The sequence below is a fragment of the Stegodyphus dumicola genome, chromosome 1 (assembly GCF_044657685.1).
Source record: "Stegodyphus dumicola isolate Sdum_Otavi_A_Nest chromosome 1, ASM4465768v1".
Classification (NCBI taxonomy): domain Eukaryota; kingdom Metazoa; phylum Arthropoda; class Arachnida; order Araneae; family Eresidae; genus Stegodyphus; species Stegodyphus dumicola.
Window position 1 is genome coordinate 189,558,798 of NC_140768.1, and position 19,795 is coordinate 189,578,592.

At 36.2% G+C, this 19,795-nt stretch overlaps 1 protein-coding gene across 4 annotated transcripts in view; it reads left to right on the plus strand.

Moving 5' to 3' along the window:
- The window catches only part of Nmdar1 (glutamate ionotropic receptor NMDA type subunit 1), a 158,237-nt gene that overhangs the window by 96,853 nt on the left and 41,589 nt on the right, over positions 1-19,795 (plus strand). For all 4 annotated transcript variants that reach the window (XM_085824072.1, XM_085824077.1, XM_085824083.1 and 1 more), the window contains exons 12-13: positions 804-968; positions 10,300-10,534. In XM_085824072.1, coding sequence (XP_085680198.1) covers positions 804-968; positions 10,300-10,534 — 400 coding nt within the window. The remainder of the gene's footprint in view (positions 1-803; positions 969-10,299; positions 10,535-19,795) is intronic.

The window sequence follows — 19,795 nt, forward strand, 5'->3', positions numbered from 1 at the left end:
TATAAGACCTCAAAGATTAATGAGATTTTCAGATTACAGTTTTTTTATCATCTGATTTATTTTTAAATGTGTTTCATTTTCGTCATAGTACTCATTTTGATTATTGCTTTGTGGCAGATTTATTCTTCCCATCGGACTCTCTGAGTGGATGAGAGATAATACAAGCAGACGATAAAAAAAGAAGAAGGAATAATCTAATACTCTTTGTAACTTAAATCTGTTTTTTGGAAGATCAGAATGGATGATGTCATATATGACGACTAAATTAAATAACATTTACGGCACTTTTTACCATGTTCAGTCTATTTTTGCAATTTATACGACATTCGGAGAATATTTCTGCCCTCACACAGCAATAGCTCTTTTTTCAAAGCAATTTAAAGCCCCATTTATTCGAACTTATAGAGATACTTTTTTTCATTTATGGCATGTTGAGGTTGGCGTTTTCATGGAAAATATAAATAGCTTTCGGAATGCTTTTACAAATTTAGCTGTATGTTTACATACGATAGCCCATATGCCAATTAAGTATTTATCCGAACTCGCAACAGTTTTTTCTAAAATATCAGAGTTCTGAGGAACTTCAATTAAAAGGTATTTATTCATTTCTTTTATAGGAATTCTGAGAGTTTAGTGGGATACTTTTGTAAGTTCACGTATCGGGCAGCCATATTTTTAAGATTCTTAGTAGCACACTGGCGCTTATATAAACGTTTATGAGATTTTGTTATTTTTTGGAGGGAATGTAATTTACCAAAATTAATGTAATTTTTAAATTAGTGCCATTTTGTGCTTTCGAACAGGTAAACGGCTCCGAAAAAAAGATGTGGACGGGAATGGTCGGCGACTTGGTGTACGAGAGAGCAGACATGGTGGTTGCTCCCCTCACCATCAATCCCGAAAGGTCACAAGCCATCGAATTTTCGAAACCCTTCAAGTATCAAGGGATCACCATTCTCGAGAAAAAGGTATCCATTTCAATATATGCCTTATCAGTTCGCAGTTATTAATTCCAAGTGTCATTTGCCGAAGAGGAATAATGTTTATTCGCAAGTCTTTCACAGTCTGTAGGTAAAGTCCAAAAGCCATACCTAAGGCAGGGAATATTAAAATAATTTTACCAGTCAAAGAGAAATGAATTAATATATAGCCCTAGACATAATAGAAACAGATTCGCTTATAAAAACGATCTTGCATTTTTAAAGATGTTCTTTAAAAAAACGAACTTTCATGCAAATTGGATTCACATACGTTCTTACGTTAAAAGGATTCAGCAGATAAAACAATTAATGGTTTGGGGGGAAAAAAACATGCTTTATCGTAAATGTCTTTCTTTAGCAGTAGCTTTATGCGATAAGGGGGAGATTGTCTGAATAGAGTCAGGTCGAAGGCAAATGTATGGAGAGACAGTTCTCTTAGAGCGCAAAATTAATATATGGCAATTATATAAAATATATTAATATAATTTAACTATATTAATATATACTATATACGTATATATGCATGCACACAGCGTGATTAAAAATAACAGAGCGTGGGAAATCTGTGAAAGTGCAGAGCCATTAATTTTATTTTGGAGCAGGAATCATGAAAAGTCAACAATCCTCCCACCCGGATTCGAACTCCGGACTTGGAACTTCGGAATGCCAACCAGACTTACTTCCAATTACCTCATAGCAATATGTAATGACCTCACGGATGAATAAGCCACCATAAGGAAAACAAAACAAACATTTATTAAAAATTAACGTTCAAAGAATAATGGTAAAAAAATTAACGTTCACAGAATAATAGTAAACTCGGAGCACTACCTCGCTCCTACAACATAGTTAATCTACCACCTGCCTCCTCTGAGGCTAACATGCAACTGTTATCTCTCTCCCTTGCTGGGCTCTGCCAGGCAGCTGATTGGCTTACCGTAGCCAGATACATGCCATCCTCCCCCGGTAAGATTGTGCTACGCCAAAGCGAAGCAGAATCTGAAAACTGAACCAGCAAATACAAACTTATAATGTATACTCCACATACCAAATTACTTCAAACAATGTATACTCCACATACCAAATTACTTCAAAATATATAAACATGTATACATGACGTAATAACATACTTTAAAATAAGTGCAATAAACATTCATCTCACAACAGATGAACAGACGACTTGATACAATACCGGAGTTCTGTAATAAAACATATATGCAATACTATTTCAAAACACAATATTATAATGCAACATTAAATGAAAACCAGTAATTTGTTTTTCAAAACAGATGGAAAGTAGCTCTCGTACAATTCCGGAACAAAAGAAAGTAACTAATGCAAAGTTTTAAAACATATTAGTTCATACCTATTTCATTCACCAACTAGTCTTGAAAGACTATCTGCATTTTTTAATTGTGCACCAGAGCAATGAGAAGTATGAATATTATAACGCTGAAGTGCCATTGCCCATCTCTGTAATTTGGCTGAATGCGGTGCCGACTTATACAAATATAATAATGGATTATGGTCTGTGATCAGCTCGATATTCGATCCAAACACCCAACACTCGAACTTTTTTAACGACCACACAACGGCATAAGCCTCGCGTTCAATAGTTGACCAATTCTGCTGAGTTTTCGAAAGTTTTTAACTGTCAAAGCTGATAGGATGCAAACTGCCTTTGCTGTCTCGTTGTGACAAGCAAGCACCAACACCATATGCACTAGCATCACACTGTATGGTGTAAGGTTTTCCTGGTTCTGGAGTGTATAATTTTGGTGCTTCACACAGTCGACGTTTCAGTTCTTGAAATGCTAATTCCTCAACATGGAATTATTGGAATAATGGAACATGGAATAATTATCAACCATGGAATTATCTCAGGAATTTTCTTTTTCGTAAGCTCCGTCAATGGGCGAGCTATTTCTGCATAATTCTTTATGTAATCACGATAATAGTTGAATAAGCCTAATGCACTCTTTGGAGCAGTCTTTGTTTTAGGACTTTTTATAATTTCAATGGCTTGTAATTATTCATGATCAGGTTTGATGTCTTCCAGCTCGTATTATATGTCCTAAATACTTTATCTCCGAACGTGCAAAAACACATTTCTTTACGTTAACCGTAAACCTGAGATCACTTAATGTAGTTAGCACAGCATCTAAATGTTTGAGATGAGAATTCCAATCTGGTGAAAAGATAGCAATATCATCAATATATGCTTTGCAAAAATCACTATGTTTTCTTAAGGCATCATTCATCACTCGCTGAAAAGTAGAAGCTGCATTTTTTAATCCAAAAGGCATCACTTTCTAACGATATTGGGCACGATGTGTCTTGAATGATGTTAAATCACGACTTTCTTCTTCTAAAGGTATTTCCCAGTAACCCTTCAAGACATCTAAACAAGTGATAATATTCGCGTGTCCAATTTTATTGATTAGATCAGTCACATTCTCCATTGGAAAATCAACAGGCTTGGTTACTTGATTCAACAACCTGAAATCAATACATAAACGCATACTTCCGTCTTTCTTGGCAACACATACGACTGGGTATGCTATTTCAGCTTCACTTGGCTCAATAAGACCCAAGCTCTCTAATTCCTCGATCTGTTTGTCTACTTCAGTTTCAAAAATTCTGGGATCTTATAGATATATAGCTTTTTTCTTTCAGCATCAGGTAACAACCGAATTCTATGTTCAGCAACGCTGGTTATTTGGATCTCACCAGAAAATAACGCGATGTGCTTGAGTAAGAGCTCGCGTAATTTCTTTTGTTTGCTTCCTTCTAAATGACTAATATCCACCTCGATGTCTCTTCTAGTTGCTGCGCAATCTCCTTTATTTCGAGTTGCATGAATTTCCCCAAACTCAGAATCATCTTCAAATATCACTCCCACAGTTTGTGCTCGAACATAAAATTTTCTTATTTTGTTCACATGAACATGCCTCACACTCCCATCGGGTAATTTAACTTTATAAGAATGAGGATTTACTCTTTCAACAACTTCACCTGGACCTGTCTACCTAGCATATAGCTTGTTGCTAGAGTCTGGTATAAGTAAATATACTAGATCACCATTTTTAAATTCTTTCAAACTTTTGCGACGGTTAAAATACTATGCATAAGCTTCTTGTTTTTCCGCGGCAGATAAAGAAGCGAGCTCAGATGCTTTCTGTAAATTTATCTTTAATTCTTGTAAATAATCAACTGCTGAATTACTGAGATTAAGAGGTAATGGTATTTCACCGGACCATGATGATTTTAACACAGCTAAAGCACCTCTAGCTTCACGACCGTACATAAGCATAAATGGAGATACACCTGTAGTGCAATTTGGAACTTCACGATACGCAAAAAGTAAATAAGGTATGTGCTTGTCCCAATTAACAGGATCTGTGCGAATTACATGATGTAACATTTGTTTAAATACCCGATTCCATGGGTAACCAGGCGTCGAAAAACGAGGATGAGATCCTAACTTTTTTCGAATTCTTCAGTTAACTGTGAGGTAAAATTAGTGCCTTGATCACTACAAATTATTTCTGGAATACCGGTTCTCATAAAAATATCTAAAAGGGCATCACAAGTAGCTTTAGCAGAAAGACTTTTTAAAGGTATGACTTCTGGCCATTTTGAATGATTATCTATCAAACCCAAACAATATTTATGTTTCCTTCCTGAAGGCGGTGAAATTTCACCAATAATATCTACAACTAGTATGTTTACTGTATGAAAGGGATATGGCGCGCGAACAATAGGAGTAATCAGAATTTTATCCGATTGTCTTTCCGGACTTTTTAATTGACATCTTTCGCATGTTCTACAATAATTTTCTACATCTTTGGATATGTTCAGCCAATAAAATGAAAGCTTAATTCTTTCTTTAGTTTTCCTCATACCTAAATGATTTCCGAATATGGAATCATGAGCTAATTGAAGGACTTTATTTCGATAATTCTCGGGCAAAACTGACTGTTGTACGTTTTCCCCACAATTTTTTTCTTTATGAAATAATAATTCATCTTGTAAAAAGAAATCATTCTTCCCTAATTCTGCGTCCTTAAAAGAATTTATTAATGTTTGGCAGTTTCTCTAATCGACCTTAAATTTATTCGATTCCGAATAACTGTTTAGTCTTTCATCATTCTGATTCGCAACTGAGCTATAAAAAAAGATTTACATTTGACAGTTCAACGACGCCAACCTTAGGTTGTTTTTGTTTATGAGTTTCCCGTTTCGTCTCGGGGTAGACTATTGATTCATTCTCGTCTTCAAATATGCGATCCCATAACATCTGATGTAATTAAACATTGAACACTGAGCTTATCTGTCAACGCGAAAAGAGCTTCTACGCGCGAATATAGACAACTGTTCGGTCTTTTGTAATAAATGGGAATAGTTGCTAACGTTGCTTCTATGACGTCCCCAAATGCAGAACTTAAAATGATTTTACCCTTACTTTCTATTTTTAAGTCAGGAATTAATGTAGTGTTCAAAATTGGTATTTCCGTACCTGAATCTTTTATAGCTTCTACTTGCTTCCCTGCAATGTAAATACCAATGGTAGTGTTCAAAATTGGTATATTGGTAAAAAAAAGTAATCTTTTCCAAGGAATAAAAATTAAGTTTTCCGTCGGAACACTCGCGTTTTTGTAAATGTTTAGAATTTACATTTGTAACAACCGCATTGTCCTTCGGCTTACTTAAAGTGTTAACTTTCGGTTTGACCGGGAAATTATCGCTCTGTTTATTGGACCTCTCAAATTTATTTCGCCTGTTCGGGCAATCCTTAGCCAAATGTAAACTGCTACTACAGCGCTGGTGGAATATAGTTAGAGTTTTGTTGTATGAATCACGAAAATTAGCGCGTTTTTCACCTCTTATGTCATCAAAAGATTTACCTTTTGCGATGAAATAAGTGTCGCATTCCTTCGCTAGTTCTTCTGGACGTAGCCAACTTTCACCTTGTCGAACTGCAACATGGCACGCTAAATCACTATCCAACGTTTGAAAAAAATTGTCAGAAATTATTAATTAAAGACTCAAAATCATTGACGTTTCTATTTTTACAATAATGAATCCAACATGATCTGAAACGAGAGGCGAACTGCAAATGAGTTTCCTCCATCAACCTTTGAGCTTGGTGAAAATTTTCTAAACATATAATTGGCGATGGTTCATATTCCTTAAGGATTAAAGATTTAATTTTTTCATAATCTTTCAAATCATCATCTTTAATATATACTAGAATATTAGAAGATTTATCACCTATCAGTTTAAGTAAAATTTCAGACTTAAACTCATTTGGCACGTTCTTATGCTTTAAAAGCCCTTTCTATGAAATCAAAAAATAAGTTCCATGCTTCACCCTTTTTTGGTACAGAAATCGATAATGCCTGTACAGCTTTCAAAAGCTTATCTAATGAAAGTGTATTTTCTACGTTGTTACTAGATTCGTTGCTACTTTCGATTTGCATCAAACGCAATTTCAGAATTTCTTCTGACTTTTTCCTTTCTTCATCCGTAGTATGAAATTCAATAGCAAAATCTTTATCTTTCAAATATTCTTTAGAACTTAAAAGCTTATCTTTTAATTCTACAACTTTTAAACTAGAATCGGCTTCTTCACCGAGTTCTTTCAACACCGAAATCAAATCACTTTTAACTACTCCCTTAAACATATTTAGAAGAAATTTTCCTTAAAATTACAACAAAAATTTCTCACCTTTTCTCAAAATTCAGTCGGCTTCGTTCGCTCTGGTTCTCGGAAGAGAGCGTGTTGTAATGACCTCACGGATGAATAAGGCACCATAAGGAAAACAAAACAAACATTTATTAAAAATTAACGTTCAAAGAATAATGGTAAAAAAATTAACGTTCACAGAATAATGGTAAACTCGGAGCACTACCTCGCTCCTACAACATAGTTAATCTACCACCTGCCTCCTCTGAGGCTAACATGCAACTGTTGTCTCTCTCCCTTGCTGGGCTCTGCCAGACAGCTGATTGGCTTACCGCAGTTAGATACATGACAACATGCATGCGGTAAGGAGGGAGAAAATAAGGGCGACTGAGAAAGAGAAGGGATACCACCACTTGGGTGTCACTGTTCAGCAATTTAGGATTTTTTAAAGCAGGAAAACATCAACAATCAGTAGTATTCTAGATGGGATTCGAAGTCTTGATTTTTCGATTACCAGGCAGACGTTTAAATTACAATGGTATTCGATAACGAAGAGAAGTAGAAGGTAACGATATAAGCAGATTTTGTAATGAATTTTTCTTTTTTTTTTTTTTTTTCTTCTTTTCTTTTCAGAAATGGTGCGTTGATGGAAATGTGTTGGGATGGGATGGGATGGATGGATGGAATGGGTGGATGGATAGATGAATGGACGGCTATTCTAGCGATGTAAGAAAAGACGGCACCTACAATCACCAGATTTTGAATACATATAGTCCTTCGTCCCCAATCAAACTGGAACAGCGTCTGTCCAACTAGAAGCCCGACTTTTGAATTTCAAATTTTTATTATTATTATTTTTATTTATTTTCATATTTTGGTTTAATTTAATGACACTTTAATTAAATTCGATGATTTAAGAGCAGTATGTTGCTTCTTGGCAAAGTATAAGATATTTCAAATATATACAGAAAATTCGGCGTTAATAAAAATGTATTACCACTTGACAAAACGTTATTATTAGTTATTTTATCTTTCAAATTTGATAAAAAGAACACAACTATTCGAATGAAATGTGTTACTAATGCTTGGTATAAAATGTTTTACCTTCCATGCGCCAATGTGTTGCCATTTGAAAAAGCGTAAGATATTTAATTTTCCTTTTGAAATTTAATTTGCCGTATTGATTAACGAACCAAGCGAGTTAAAATTAATAAAAGCAGTTCTTCGTCTCTCTATTATTATTAATTACTAGCTGTACCCGTGAAATTACACTGACTGGATGCATTAAAATCATCATATACTCGTATTTTTTTCTTATTTAGAACAGCTATTTTAGGTGGCAGATGGCACAAGTGGTAAGTTCATAATAAAATGAAAAAAATAAAGAAAAAAGAAAATATGAAATTCAAATCTCAGCACAAGAGGATTTGTTAAGGTTTTTTTTATGCTCTATCTAAGCACATACAGGTATCAATCCTTTCTTAGATTCACTCCTGCTAATGCAGTTTTGTTTTGTTTTAGTAACTTTATTATTAAACATCACTTTCTTCGCACTTATGCCAAGTAAAATTAAAAAGCAAAATCACAAAATACTTAAAAAATAACATATGTTTAGAATTTTCAATAGTGTGTTAAGAGTTTGCTGTTCATAATTTTATATTCGCTACATTATTTCTTTGAAAACTAGCAGTTCAAGCGGCCAGCCGCCTAGAAGAGTTGTCATAAAAAATTAAAAAATATTTTAATGAGTCCAGCTAGTGTAATTTCATAGAAATTTAATCTATCTAATTAGACATGTTATAGTCACATTAAAAGGCTAAAAAAATAGTTTAAAATACCATAAATTAAGCATGTACATATTATAGCTGTTTTAAATGATATGAAGAACTTAAATAACACAGGCTTCTCAAATTTTAAATTGCTGAGAAGAATTGTTGAAAATCTTGTTACGAAACATGATAGCTGTAATTGTATGACTGGTTTAAGAATTCAGATACATAAAATGACATAAAAATAAATAAAATTCTATTCGGAGGATGAATATCCTTTACCATTCTGGTCATACACACGGACTTCTTATGAATACTCTTTCAGATTCTAAAGAGACAAAAAAATATTTCATGTTGTATCACAGACTGCAGGGTTTAAAGGAGAGAATTCTTAGAAACCTAAAGGAGACTAGATGAGAGTTTTACATCGAAAGGGGTGTTCAGATACAAAATTGGTACAAATTATGCATCTCTTGCGTCATACTTCAAGAAGTCATATCTAGATGTTGCTAAATATCAAGCAAACGATGTCAGATTTGAGTTACGTAGAAGACAGTTAACATTCTCTTTACGATGCGTCCATCATTGAAACTAGCGATTTATCATTATGATGCTTATTGTTTTGTGGTACAGTGCATCCTGAAAGTACCCATAACTTCCATCATAAACTCTGTTCATTTATACAATAGTAATTCAAGATAATCAATTCATCTGGATAATTTTCCAAGAGGCTCGTGTCTGCTTGCATGTTTCTGTTGTATACGTAAATTATGCGCCTCCAAATCAAATGCAACATTTTCGATGAAATAGAGCAGTGGCCCACGTAGCGCATGCTCTTCGTTAGCCTTTAACAGTGAAGCAACAATTAGAAACCTAACTTTTAACATCATCCCACAACGTGATATCCGAAACGGGACATCAGATCTCTATAAAGGACATAGGGATGAAGCAGTGCAGCTGCGGGCAAACCAGTATCTAAGGAATGCCACGAACAGGATTAGAGACTCTTTTTAGAAATATTTCTCACTCAGTAACTCGTGCTTTGGCTTGGAGTCGTTTCCTGCATTTCCATATGGAGTAATTTTATTCCGTTTTGTTATTTCAAAGCATAGTTTTCCAGCATGTTTGAAAGGTGTCTTTGATCAGCATCTCTTTCCTTTCGGACCTTTTCAATGTTCTCCCATCCTTGTAACGATGATAAGGCTAGATGGACATTGAAATATTCAGTGACTATAGATTACAGATTGAAACCTTCAAATATCTATATCAGTTTCACAGAACCAAATTATTAATTGGAACTTGTCAGGAAATATACCGGCAACGTTTAAAAACTTCTCCCAAATTTATAGTAATCAACCTGGGTAAATATACGTAAAGCCGTGCTAAAAGCCGATCATTAAGAACTGTGAAGTCCTGCTTGTTAAGTTGAAGTTTAAAAAAAAGTTTATGTAAAATTCTGTAGTTTTATACTGTTTTATTCAGAAGTTCTAACTTGCATTTTGTACGTTTCTTTTCTCTGGGCGGAGGAGTGGAAAAAACGTATAATACTTTTACACAGCTTGGATAACGTATAGGAAGCACCCAAGCTATGATTAATTAAGATTATTTTAAAGTTTATTTTAAAGATATCGAAGCAACCAGATTTTTCAAGTATATTCTTATTGCTCCTTTATTTCTCAACATCCCTTCAGATCTCCTCTACTCCCATCAGTGGATGATAACGCTTTTGTTGTGAAATTATGCTTTGAAGCATTATTTGTTGAGAAAACTCTAAGTGTGTAAGAATGTTATGGTGCATTGTGCTTTACTTAATGCAATATCACATTTAATGGCATGATGTTTTTCTATCTCATCCCTACAGCATCCGAAAAGTTCAACGCTAGCGTCCTTCTTACAACCTTTTCAGAAGACTCTGTGGATATTGGTTATGGTTTCCGTTCACGTGGTGGCATTGGCACTCTACCTCTTAGACCGGTTCAGTCCCTTCGGCCGCTACAAGCTCCCCAGTAGCGATGCCACCGAAGAGGATGCCCTCAATCTCTCCAGCGCCATTTGGTTCGCATGGGGAGTATTACTCAACAGCGGAATCGGGGAGGGTAAGTGAAATTTTGCTTTCTTTAAACCTTCTCATTACTGGGCATTGTTCGTTTCCAATACATAAAACGATATAGCAATATATAAAACATATACAAAACGGCACTGGCTTTCAGCAGACTCTGCGCATGGGGTGAAAGGGAGGATTCCGATGATTGTATCTTTAAATACGCATTAACATCAAACATGCATTGTAGGTTCTTAGCTCTGTATTATATACTTCTAACCACAAGTTGAATAAAACTTTTTTATATAATGTTCTCTTATGCAGACAGAACAGCTCATTTCGCACATTTTGAATCTTGTCATCTGATTTACATTTCAGAAAATTATAATAATTTCGTAAATATTTTTTTTATTATTTAAATGTAAAACTTTCATGTAGAATTTGAAACTTTCTTTCTAAAAAATACTTTATCTACTACAGTAGTACTATATCTGTATATCCAAAACTGAAGTTCTGGTGTCCTCTCCATTTATTCCATACAGTCCTGACTTTTAGTTGTAAGAAAGGATATGATAGCATGACATTGTGCTTATCATATCACTTCTTTATTTCTTCGCGTTTGAAATCTCTGGTCAAAAATATGTTAAACAAAAATATTAATTTCATTTCTTCGAGTAATAAACTAAACCATTCTTATCCACTGTCTGTGTTTATTCAGATACATAATGATCCCCATGACCTAGACTTGTAGCTTTTGCTGCGGTTACGTATCTTCCTGATTTGAGTAGAATCCAGATCAGTTCACGATTTATATGGAATCCAAGGGTCTCGTTCCCATCTTCTATTAGCATCGACATCTCGAGGGAACATTCAGCTTGATTTTTAAGAGCCTGCCTACTACAAGGACATTATACATTGCAAATATATGTCTTTAGGAGATTCGAGATCAGTTAGCCGTCGACATGTCGTTAAATGTCCTTTGACTTGACAACAGGCTCTGCCAACCACCATATGGAACATGGATGATTCTGTAACTTTTACTACGGAGACAGAATCAAAAACTTACAAAATTCCGTAAAATTATCCAAATCTTTTTAACTGAACAAATTAAAATTTATAACTTCCTTTCTTAAAAATACTTTATCTAGGTTATTTAGAGTAAAGGGCTATTTTGCATAAAGGTAGGAACCCTTTCTCCATGGAAAGATTTTACAAACTTTAAAGTCTGACTATCAGGTTCAATGTTTCTTCTTACCTTCTTCGGAAACATACAATGACCTGACTAGAACAGAGAGCTTACTAAAGCTATGTTCACTAATTGTAGTAAGTAGACAGGATACAGACGAAGGGTATACAAAACCCTTTATTTTTTCTTTATATACAATGACTTCCGTACTTCGGAATACAATGACCCTCCACTCGGGGTCTAACTTAAAAGATATCAAAATAAAACTAAACTCTAATTTAACTTTAGAATAAGATTGGCCTTATAATAACAGGAAGCGTATGTAGCACAGAGACTGTGAACACTACAATACGTTTAATTTATCAAGAGGATTAAAACCTCTGGCCTGGAAGGCAAAGTAGCAACTGCGTAACTTCTAAGGTAAGCGGCCTGCTTCGAACTCACGGCTTCCTCTCTTCTGCTTGGCAAAAAGGCCACACTTAAATACTTGGCGTTCGCCAGACAACTTTGCATAAACTCCTTCACGCTTATAATTCTGGCCGGAAGTAGAAAATAAGAAGTGATAGTAAAGATTTAAAATAAAATAAACGTTAGTAAAACTTAAGATCCTTACATACTTCCCGCCAGAGTTAATTAGTTTGAAACTGAGGTCTAAAACGACCTTGTTGAAAACTTTTAGCTCTAGAAACTAACGCGAGGCCAAACTTTTACAAACATAACTTAGCTAGAAACTAGAAAATTTTAAAAGAAAGAAATTTGTTACAATAGCAGCTCCCGGAATATACAACAATCTTTTTTCTTTTTCATCTGTACTGCATCAAAACAGGAGCTTTATTCAATTCTGGTTCCTTCCAGAGATCTGGAAGGAAAACTAGTTTAATGAAATGTTACAGAATGACATTGTAAATAACATATAGAATATACTTTTCTTAACATTCTTATTTCATTCATGACTATTTTAATTATCTCTCCCCGTGCTCTCTGACATGTGTTGTAAAAACACCAAACACGAATGTGTTTCTGTCTATGTGTTCAACACTTCCTCCTACAATCAAAACACTAACGTGTTAAAATTCAACATACGAGACCTCTTAACACACCCTAATTTCAACTCTAGACCCTGAGGTACTATTCTGAAAGTGGCTAACTCTAAAGTGTAGCGTCAGAGAGCCTAACTACATCATTCAACCTTTAACACATATTCAGCATGATTTAATCTTTACAGTCACACGAATAACAAATTTTTTAACATTACTTTCACTTTTACCATATCACGTTATTTCTAAACATTCAAAATAACAGTTCACATGTATACAAGAACATATCAAGATGCCGTTAATTTTACACATTTGAAAACATACATTAGTAGTACATTGTTAACTTCTATTCTTTTCAAAGCAAGTGTCAATTCTTTCTACATTGAAATAATACTACATTTCAAAAAGTCTTTCAGACTAAAACTTCTTTCTTGTTAGAATGTTTTAAATAAAATTTATATAATAACTTTTTACAATATTTAAGTCTTTATACAACGCTATTATACATCAACTTTAGTTTTACGCGCGAGTAATTGAAAAACATAATAAGAAAATCGGTCACAACTCATTTCTCGCCCTTTTGGCGATAAAGGTAGACCTCGCATGAGGTAAAACTTCTTCAAATCTGCCACTTGCAGTAAGAATGAAAGATTAACTTAAGTTTGTAAAGTAACACAAAATTTTACTTATCTTTGTAATATTCAGACATCCTTTTCTGGGCCCAGTCTTTAAAGGTGCTGCAGACCGTTGCTTGGTTGATCCTCCTTCTTGTACGGGCTCGCCCTTCAGTGCTTTCCTCTGGAAGCTTCCGTTTTTCACCACTACGGCCACCCTTGAACATCTTCCTTCTGTCCTCTGCTTGTGGTCTTGGCCGTTTGAAGGCAGCTGGTCTTGGTGGAACCGGGAAACTTCTGTCGTGATCCTGCTTGGACCTCGTTGTTGGCCGTTCAAATTTTTCTTGTACTTTTTCCTCCGCCGCTGATGGCCCTTCCGCAGTTCGGCGACTTTTGCTGCGGAGAGTTCTGTCGGATGAGTCAATCTTCCGTTTCACAGCCGGGTTATAGTTGCCGTCCTTTCTCCCGGTCTTTTCCACATACGTCGTCCTTCTCCCTTCTTCATTCTGGGGGTGTTCGTGAACTCTGTTTTTTGGACGGTGGAACGACTTCTTTTTCTTTGTACCTTCAATTTTTCCGCGGGGCAATTTTCTTTTCACTTGCTTCTGTCTCTCATTGGCTTGCCCTTGTACTTGTCGTTTTCCCACCTCTGGAACTTGTACCTGCGGTGTCTGCCGTACCGGATCCTGCAAAAGATCTGAAAAGATTTGCATTTTATTACGGTCATAGAATGGTTTTATCTGGTCAATGTTTGCGGAACAGGTTTCGCCATTTCTTGCCTTTAATACTACAACAGCGTGAGTTATTTTTTCTATAACATATGGTCCTTCAAAGCGTGGGAAAAATTTGGCAGTTTTATCTTCTGGTGCTGAAGAAAGTGAATGCTTAATTTTTAGTACTTCATCCCCTACTTTATAAGTTACTCCCCGTCGTTTCATATCATAATAGAGCTTCTGTTTTCTTTGTGCTACTTCCGTATTCTTCTTTGCTTCCTTAATTAGTTTTTCTATATCACCCATTTTAAATTCTGGGGCTCTTTGTTGCACATAAAATAATTTATCTAACGGTGTTATAATCTTTCTGCCTAGAAATAACTCAGCAGGAGTTTTGCCCGTTGTATCATGTTTTGCGGTCCTAAGGGCGAAAGCAAATTCATTGACATAGTTATCCCAGCTTTTATGAAAATTTTTAACATAACTACGGATAATTTTCACTATATTTCTGTTGACCCGTTCCGCTATATTTGATTGCGGCCGATACGGGACCATTTTTAAATGACGTATGCCCAGTTTTTGGCACATGTCTTCAAATATATTACTTACAAATTGAGGACCATTATCCGATATAACTTTTAGGGGCGCCCCGTATTTTAAAATATATTTATTTAAAATAGAATCGGTAACTAATTTCGCGGAGGCTCGTTTTAAGGGAACAATTTCGGTCCATTTACTAAAATGATCAACTATAACAAGGAGATAGCGACTTTTGTTTAACTGACTTTTTGGGAAAGGGCCCAATAAATCGATACCGATTATTTCATTTGGAAATTCGGATTTAATACTATTTAGAAACCCGGCCGGGCGGAAATTAATATAATTAACGGCTTGACATGTTGGGCAGGACTGGACATACGCCCTTGTTAACTTTTGCAGTTCAGGAAAGTAGACTGCCTCGCGTACGCGTTGAGTAGTTTTTCGAATACCAGCATGAGAAGCTAAAGGGCTGTCATGGAGCTCTTGCAGGATATTTAATCTAAGACTAGCTGGGATAACAGGTCGAAATTCGTTGTTGGAATTCGTAGTTTTTGTATAAAATAATAGACCATCTATTAGTTCGTAATGGGCCGCCCTATTTCTTATCGCCACAATATCTTGGTGGCTAAAATTTTCAGGATCCTTCAAATACTCATAAATACTTCCAAACTCAGGATCCTTACCCAGTTCGGTTATTACAGTTTCTCGGGAATTTATTGTACACGCTGTCAGCATTGCAACTTTTACGGTATTACCCTGTTCGTCTAATTTAATTCGTGACAGGGCATCTGCTACGATATTTTCCTTTCCGGGGGTATGCTTGATTACCAGATTATATTCTTGCAGCTTGAGTGCCCATCTTATTAACCTTGGGGATAAATTTTTTCCAGAGTACAATCTAGTTACCGCCGCATGATCAGAATATACTGTTATCGGCGCCTTTCCAAAATAGACTCGGAACTTTTGCACTGCTAACAGAACTGCAAGTGCCTCTCTCTCGGTCGCGGAATAGTTTCTTTGTGTTTGATTTAAAGTTCGGCTAAAAAATGCTACTGGCTGCTGATTTTGCGAAAGTACCGCTCCTACCGCATAATCCGAAGCATCCGCTGAAATTTCTAAATTTTCATCCTTTTCAGGAAATTTCAACACAGGGGCTTGCGTTAATGCTTGTTTTAATTTTTCGAAAGCACTATTGGCTTCGGCCGTCCACGAGAATCTTGCCTTTTTCCTTTTTAATTTTAACAATGGCTCAGCGATAGCCGCAAAATCTTTTATAAAGGACCTATAATATGAACAAAGTCCTAGAAAAGAAGAGAGCTTCTTTGCCGTGTTTGGAGTGGGATACTTTTGTACCGCGATTATTTTTGATTCATCTGTCTCGATCCCTTTTTGCGATATTTTGTAACCTAAATATTTTAATTCAGGGGCTGCAAATTTGCATTTTTCGACATTAACTTTTAGACCGGCCTCATTTAATAAAGAAAACACCTGTCTTAAATCCTGTACATGTTGGTCTAGATTATCACTAGTAATAATGATATCGTCTAAATAGATAAATGTGGACTTTCCGAGAACAGGTCTTAACACAATGTCCATGCATCGCTGAAATGTTGCTGGGGCGCCTGAAAGGCCAAACGGCATTCGCAAAAATGCATAAGTGCCAGACTTGGTTATAAAAGCAGTCTTAGGCACGTCCTCAGGCCTGATCCCTATTTGAAAATAACCATTCGTTAAGTCTAAAGTTGTCATAAATTTGGTTGATTTTATGTTCCTTAAAATTTCTTCTATAATCGGTAACGGATATACCGGATATTTCGTTATGGAATTTAATTTACGGTAATCAATAGCGAATCTCCACCTTTTTGGATGCTCCAAAGGATAATCATTATTTTTCTTACATAAAACCACCGGACTAGCATAACTACTTGAGATAGGCGTTACGATCTTTTTACGTAGCATATCGGTAATATGCCATTCTATAATTTTTTCCTTATTCTTATCATACCGGTATGGTTTTTGACGAACCGGCAATGCATCTCCGGTGTCAATACTATGGTTAGTAACCTGGGTAAATCCTGGAATATCACTAAATAAGGAAGCAAATTCACTTACCACTTGTCGGATTCTATCTTGCTCGTCATTAGGCAGGTGGTCGAGATTTACCCTTGGCGGTTCAACCTTTTCTACACGCACTGGCTTCATCGTCAGCTTAAGAGACGCTTCATTAAAATCCAGTGTAGCTTGTGCGTCTGAAAGAAAGTCTATTCCTAGTATTAAGTGTGCTTGCAAATTCTTTACTATAAAAAACATCACCTTTACTTGTTCGTCCTTGATACGGATGTACAAAGGTACTTTACCTACGCACTTACATTGTTCTCCTTGCGCCGCTAATACTGTTGTATTATCCGCATTATATATGCGGTATTTGCGAAAATACTTTCTAAAAAAGACTTCTGCCACACAGGAACACTGCGCGCCGGTATCCAGGAGTGCGGTGGCCGGGATATTATTTACCAAGACTTCAATCTTCGGAAGAGTTAAATTTTTCACCATTACTGTATTTAACTTGTAGGAAGAGGGGTTTTCGTGGCCTTCGGATTTCCGCACCCTCTCGTCAGCAGAAATCCGTTTTAGTTTAAATTATTTTTTCTTTCGGTGCTTTCCTTCTTTCTCCACTGGCCTTGAGACTTTTTTCCTGGGTTGCTATTGAACTGTCGACGTTCGCCGGCTGTTTTTGAATGCTCGGGTTTCCTTGCCCACTGATTCGCTTTTTCTCCGTAGCCATGTGCTTGAGTTTGCTGTAGTCTTGGCGTACCAAATTGGTTTCGCTGTTGATATTGGCGTCTTCTTTCGACGTCCGCCGTTCTTCTACTTTCAAACTGGATTGCTAGCTCAAATAATTTTTCCAGTGTAGTTGGATTTCTCAATTCAATAAAGTCTTGCACTTGGGGTAGTAACCTCGGCAAAATCACTTGAATTATTTCAGGATCCGGACGGTTTCCATACAAGAGCTTGAAAACGTGAATTTTTCTTAAAATAAACCTGGAGAGGTTTTCCATTCTTTGTTGATATATACTGAAAAGTTCTGTTTCTAATTTCGCACGATCCCTTACAACAGGGAAGGCTTTTAGTAGGGCAGTCTTGAAATTTTCGTAGGTATAGGTGGGACTTCCTGCTTGACCCAAGAGACTTCTGCCGATACATTTGAACCAGTTAAGCGCTTGGCCCCTCAAAGCGCTGGTAGCTAAGGTAACTTTTTGAAACTCGTGCACGGGGTAGAGCATGAAGTGGTCATCCAATTTTTCCAAAAAACTGGTTACCTGTGAGTGTCCATTAAACGTTGCTTCTGGTTTCATCGAAGCGCGCATGGTCTGGACAATATACCCAAATCCTTCCAGGGCGGCAGCTGGCATTTCTGGATTCTGAGCTGTTTCTGCAGGCAGCACAGGTTCTTCTTGAAACTCGGCCATGGTTATTCTTCGTCGGGCGCCACTATCAGGTTCAATGTTTCTTCTTACCTTCTTCGGAAACATACAATGACCTGACTAGAACAGAGAGCTTACTAAAGCTATGTTCACTAATTGTAGTAAGTAGACAGGATACAGACGAAGGGTATACAAAACCCTTTATTTTTTCTTTATATACAATGACTTCCGTACTTCGGAATACAATGACCCTCCACTCGGGGTCTAACTTAAAAGATATCAAAATAAAACTAAACTCTAATTTAACTTTAGAATAAGATTGGCCTTATAATAACAGGAAGCGTATGTAGCACAGAGACTGTGAACACTACAATACGTTTAATTTATCAAGAGGATTAAAACCTCTGGCCTGGAAGGCAAAGTAGCAACTGCGTAACTTCTAAGGTAAGCGGCCTGCTTCGAACTCACGGCTTCCTCTCTTCTGCTTGGCAAAAAGGCCACACTTAAATACTTGGCGTTCGCCAGACAACTTTGCATAAACTCCTTCACGCTTATAATTCTGGCCGGAAGTAGAAAATAAGAAGTGATAGTAAAGATTTAAAATAAAATAAACGTTAGTAAAACTTAAGATCCTTACATGACATATAGATGGTGCTTTTCCATATCGATATTACAATCAGATAAGCAATGTACATGGCAATGCATAGCATAATGACTTGGAACAGCATAAGAGACTTCTACAAAAGTCGCAATTACAATTTATTAAAAAAATATTTATTTATGCATATACTATTTCATACTACAGGCTCTTCAAGAATAAAGTCAAAGGAAAAAAAATTATATTTTATCTGAGTTTGAAACAGTAACACCTTTTACATATAAAGGAATAAAACCTAGAAACAGCCCAAGAAGAAAATAGAAATAAATTAGAATTCTTTTTATTACACAATGAATATCGCAAATTACAAAATCGATCATACAGCAAAGAATAAAATCTTTGATTGAATTATGACTCGGTCTGCAGCATAAGAATCTGCAGTAGACTAAGAATTAACTGCAACTGATTCGAGCTCCGGTGCAGCATATTCAGCATATTCTATTTATACTGCCAAAGAGGGAAAATATTACCGGAAACTTCCAGAATGTGTCTAAGTTGGAGAGAAATCGCTCGATGTCTATAACTTGGCGATAAAATGTGTTGATTTGTAGACCAGCTTATATTTAAATTTTATTTCTTTTCCCTGTAGGGACTATTAAATTTTCGGAGCATGAAACGTGAAAAATCAAGTATGTAATCCCCGGGATTTGAAAACGGATATCCAGGTTATAAGGTATTTCTCCCGCCTTCGTGGTGTAATGGTCAGCACACTCGACGCGTATTCAAGAGATCCGAGGTTCGAATCCCGGCAAAGGCATTGCTCATTTTTCATGTCTCCTGCTTCGAAATAACCTAATGTGCTCCAGTGGCGCCCGAACTAAAAACGGTGGTGGATGATGATTCTTCACCACCAGGATTTGGCGATTAGGTCCTCTAATCCCCAGTATCCTTTTAAAAGGGGGAGTATGTAAGGTATTTTTCAGTCCAGCGAGCACGTTGCTCATTTTTCATGTCTCCTGTTTCGAAATAACCTAATGCTTCTACAGGGTTATTAGGTGGAATTATTACAGTTTAAGCCAGAAAAAAAACACGGAAATCCGATGATTTCTTATAGTCTTCTCTACTAAACGGCGACTGGGGAGAGCTGCGAGGCCCACTCAACCAATTCCAAGTGATGATGAATTTATTTTCCACCACATTTTA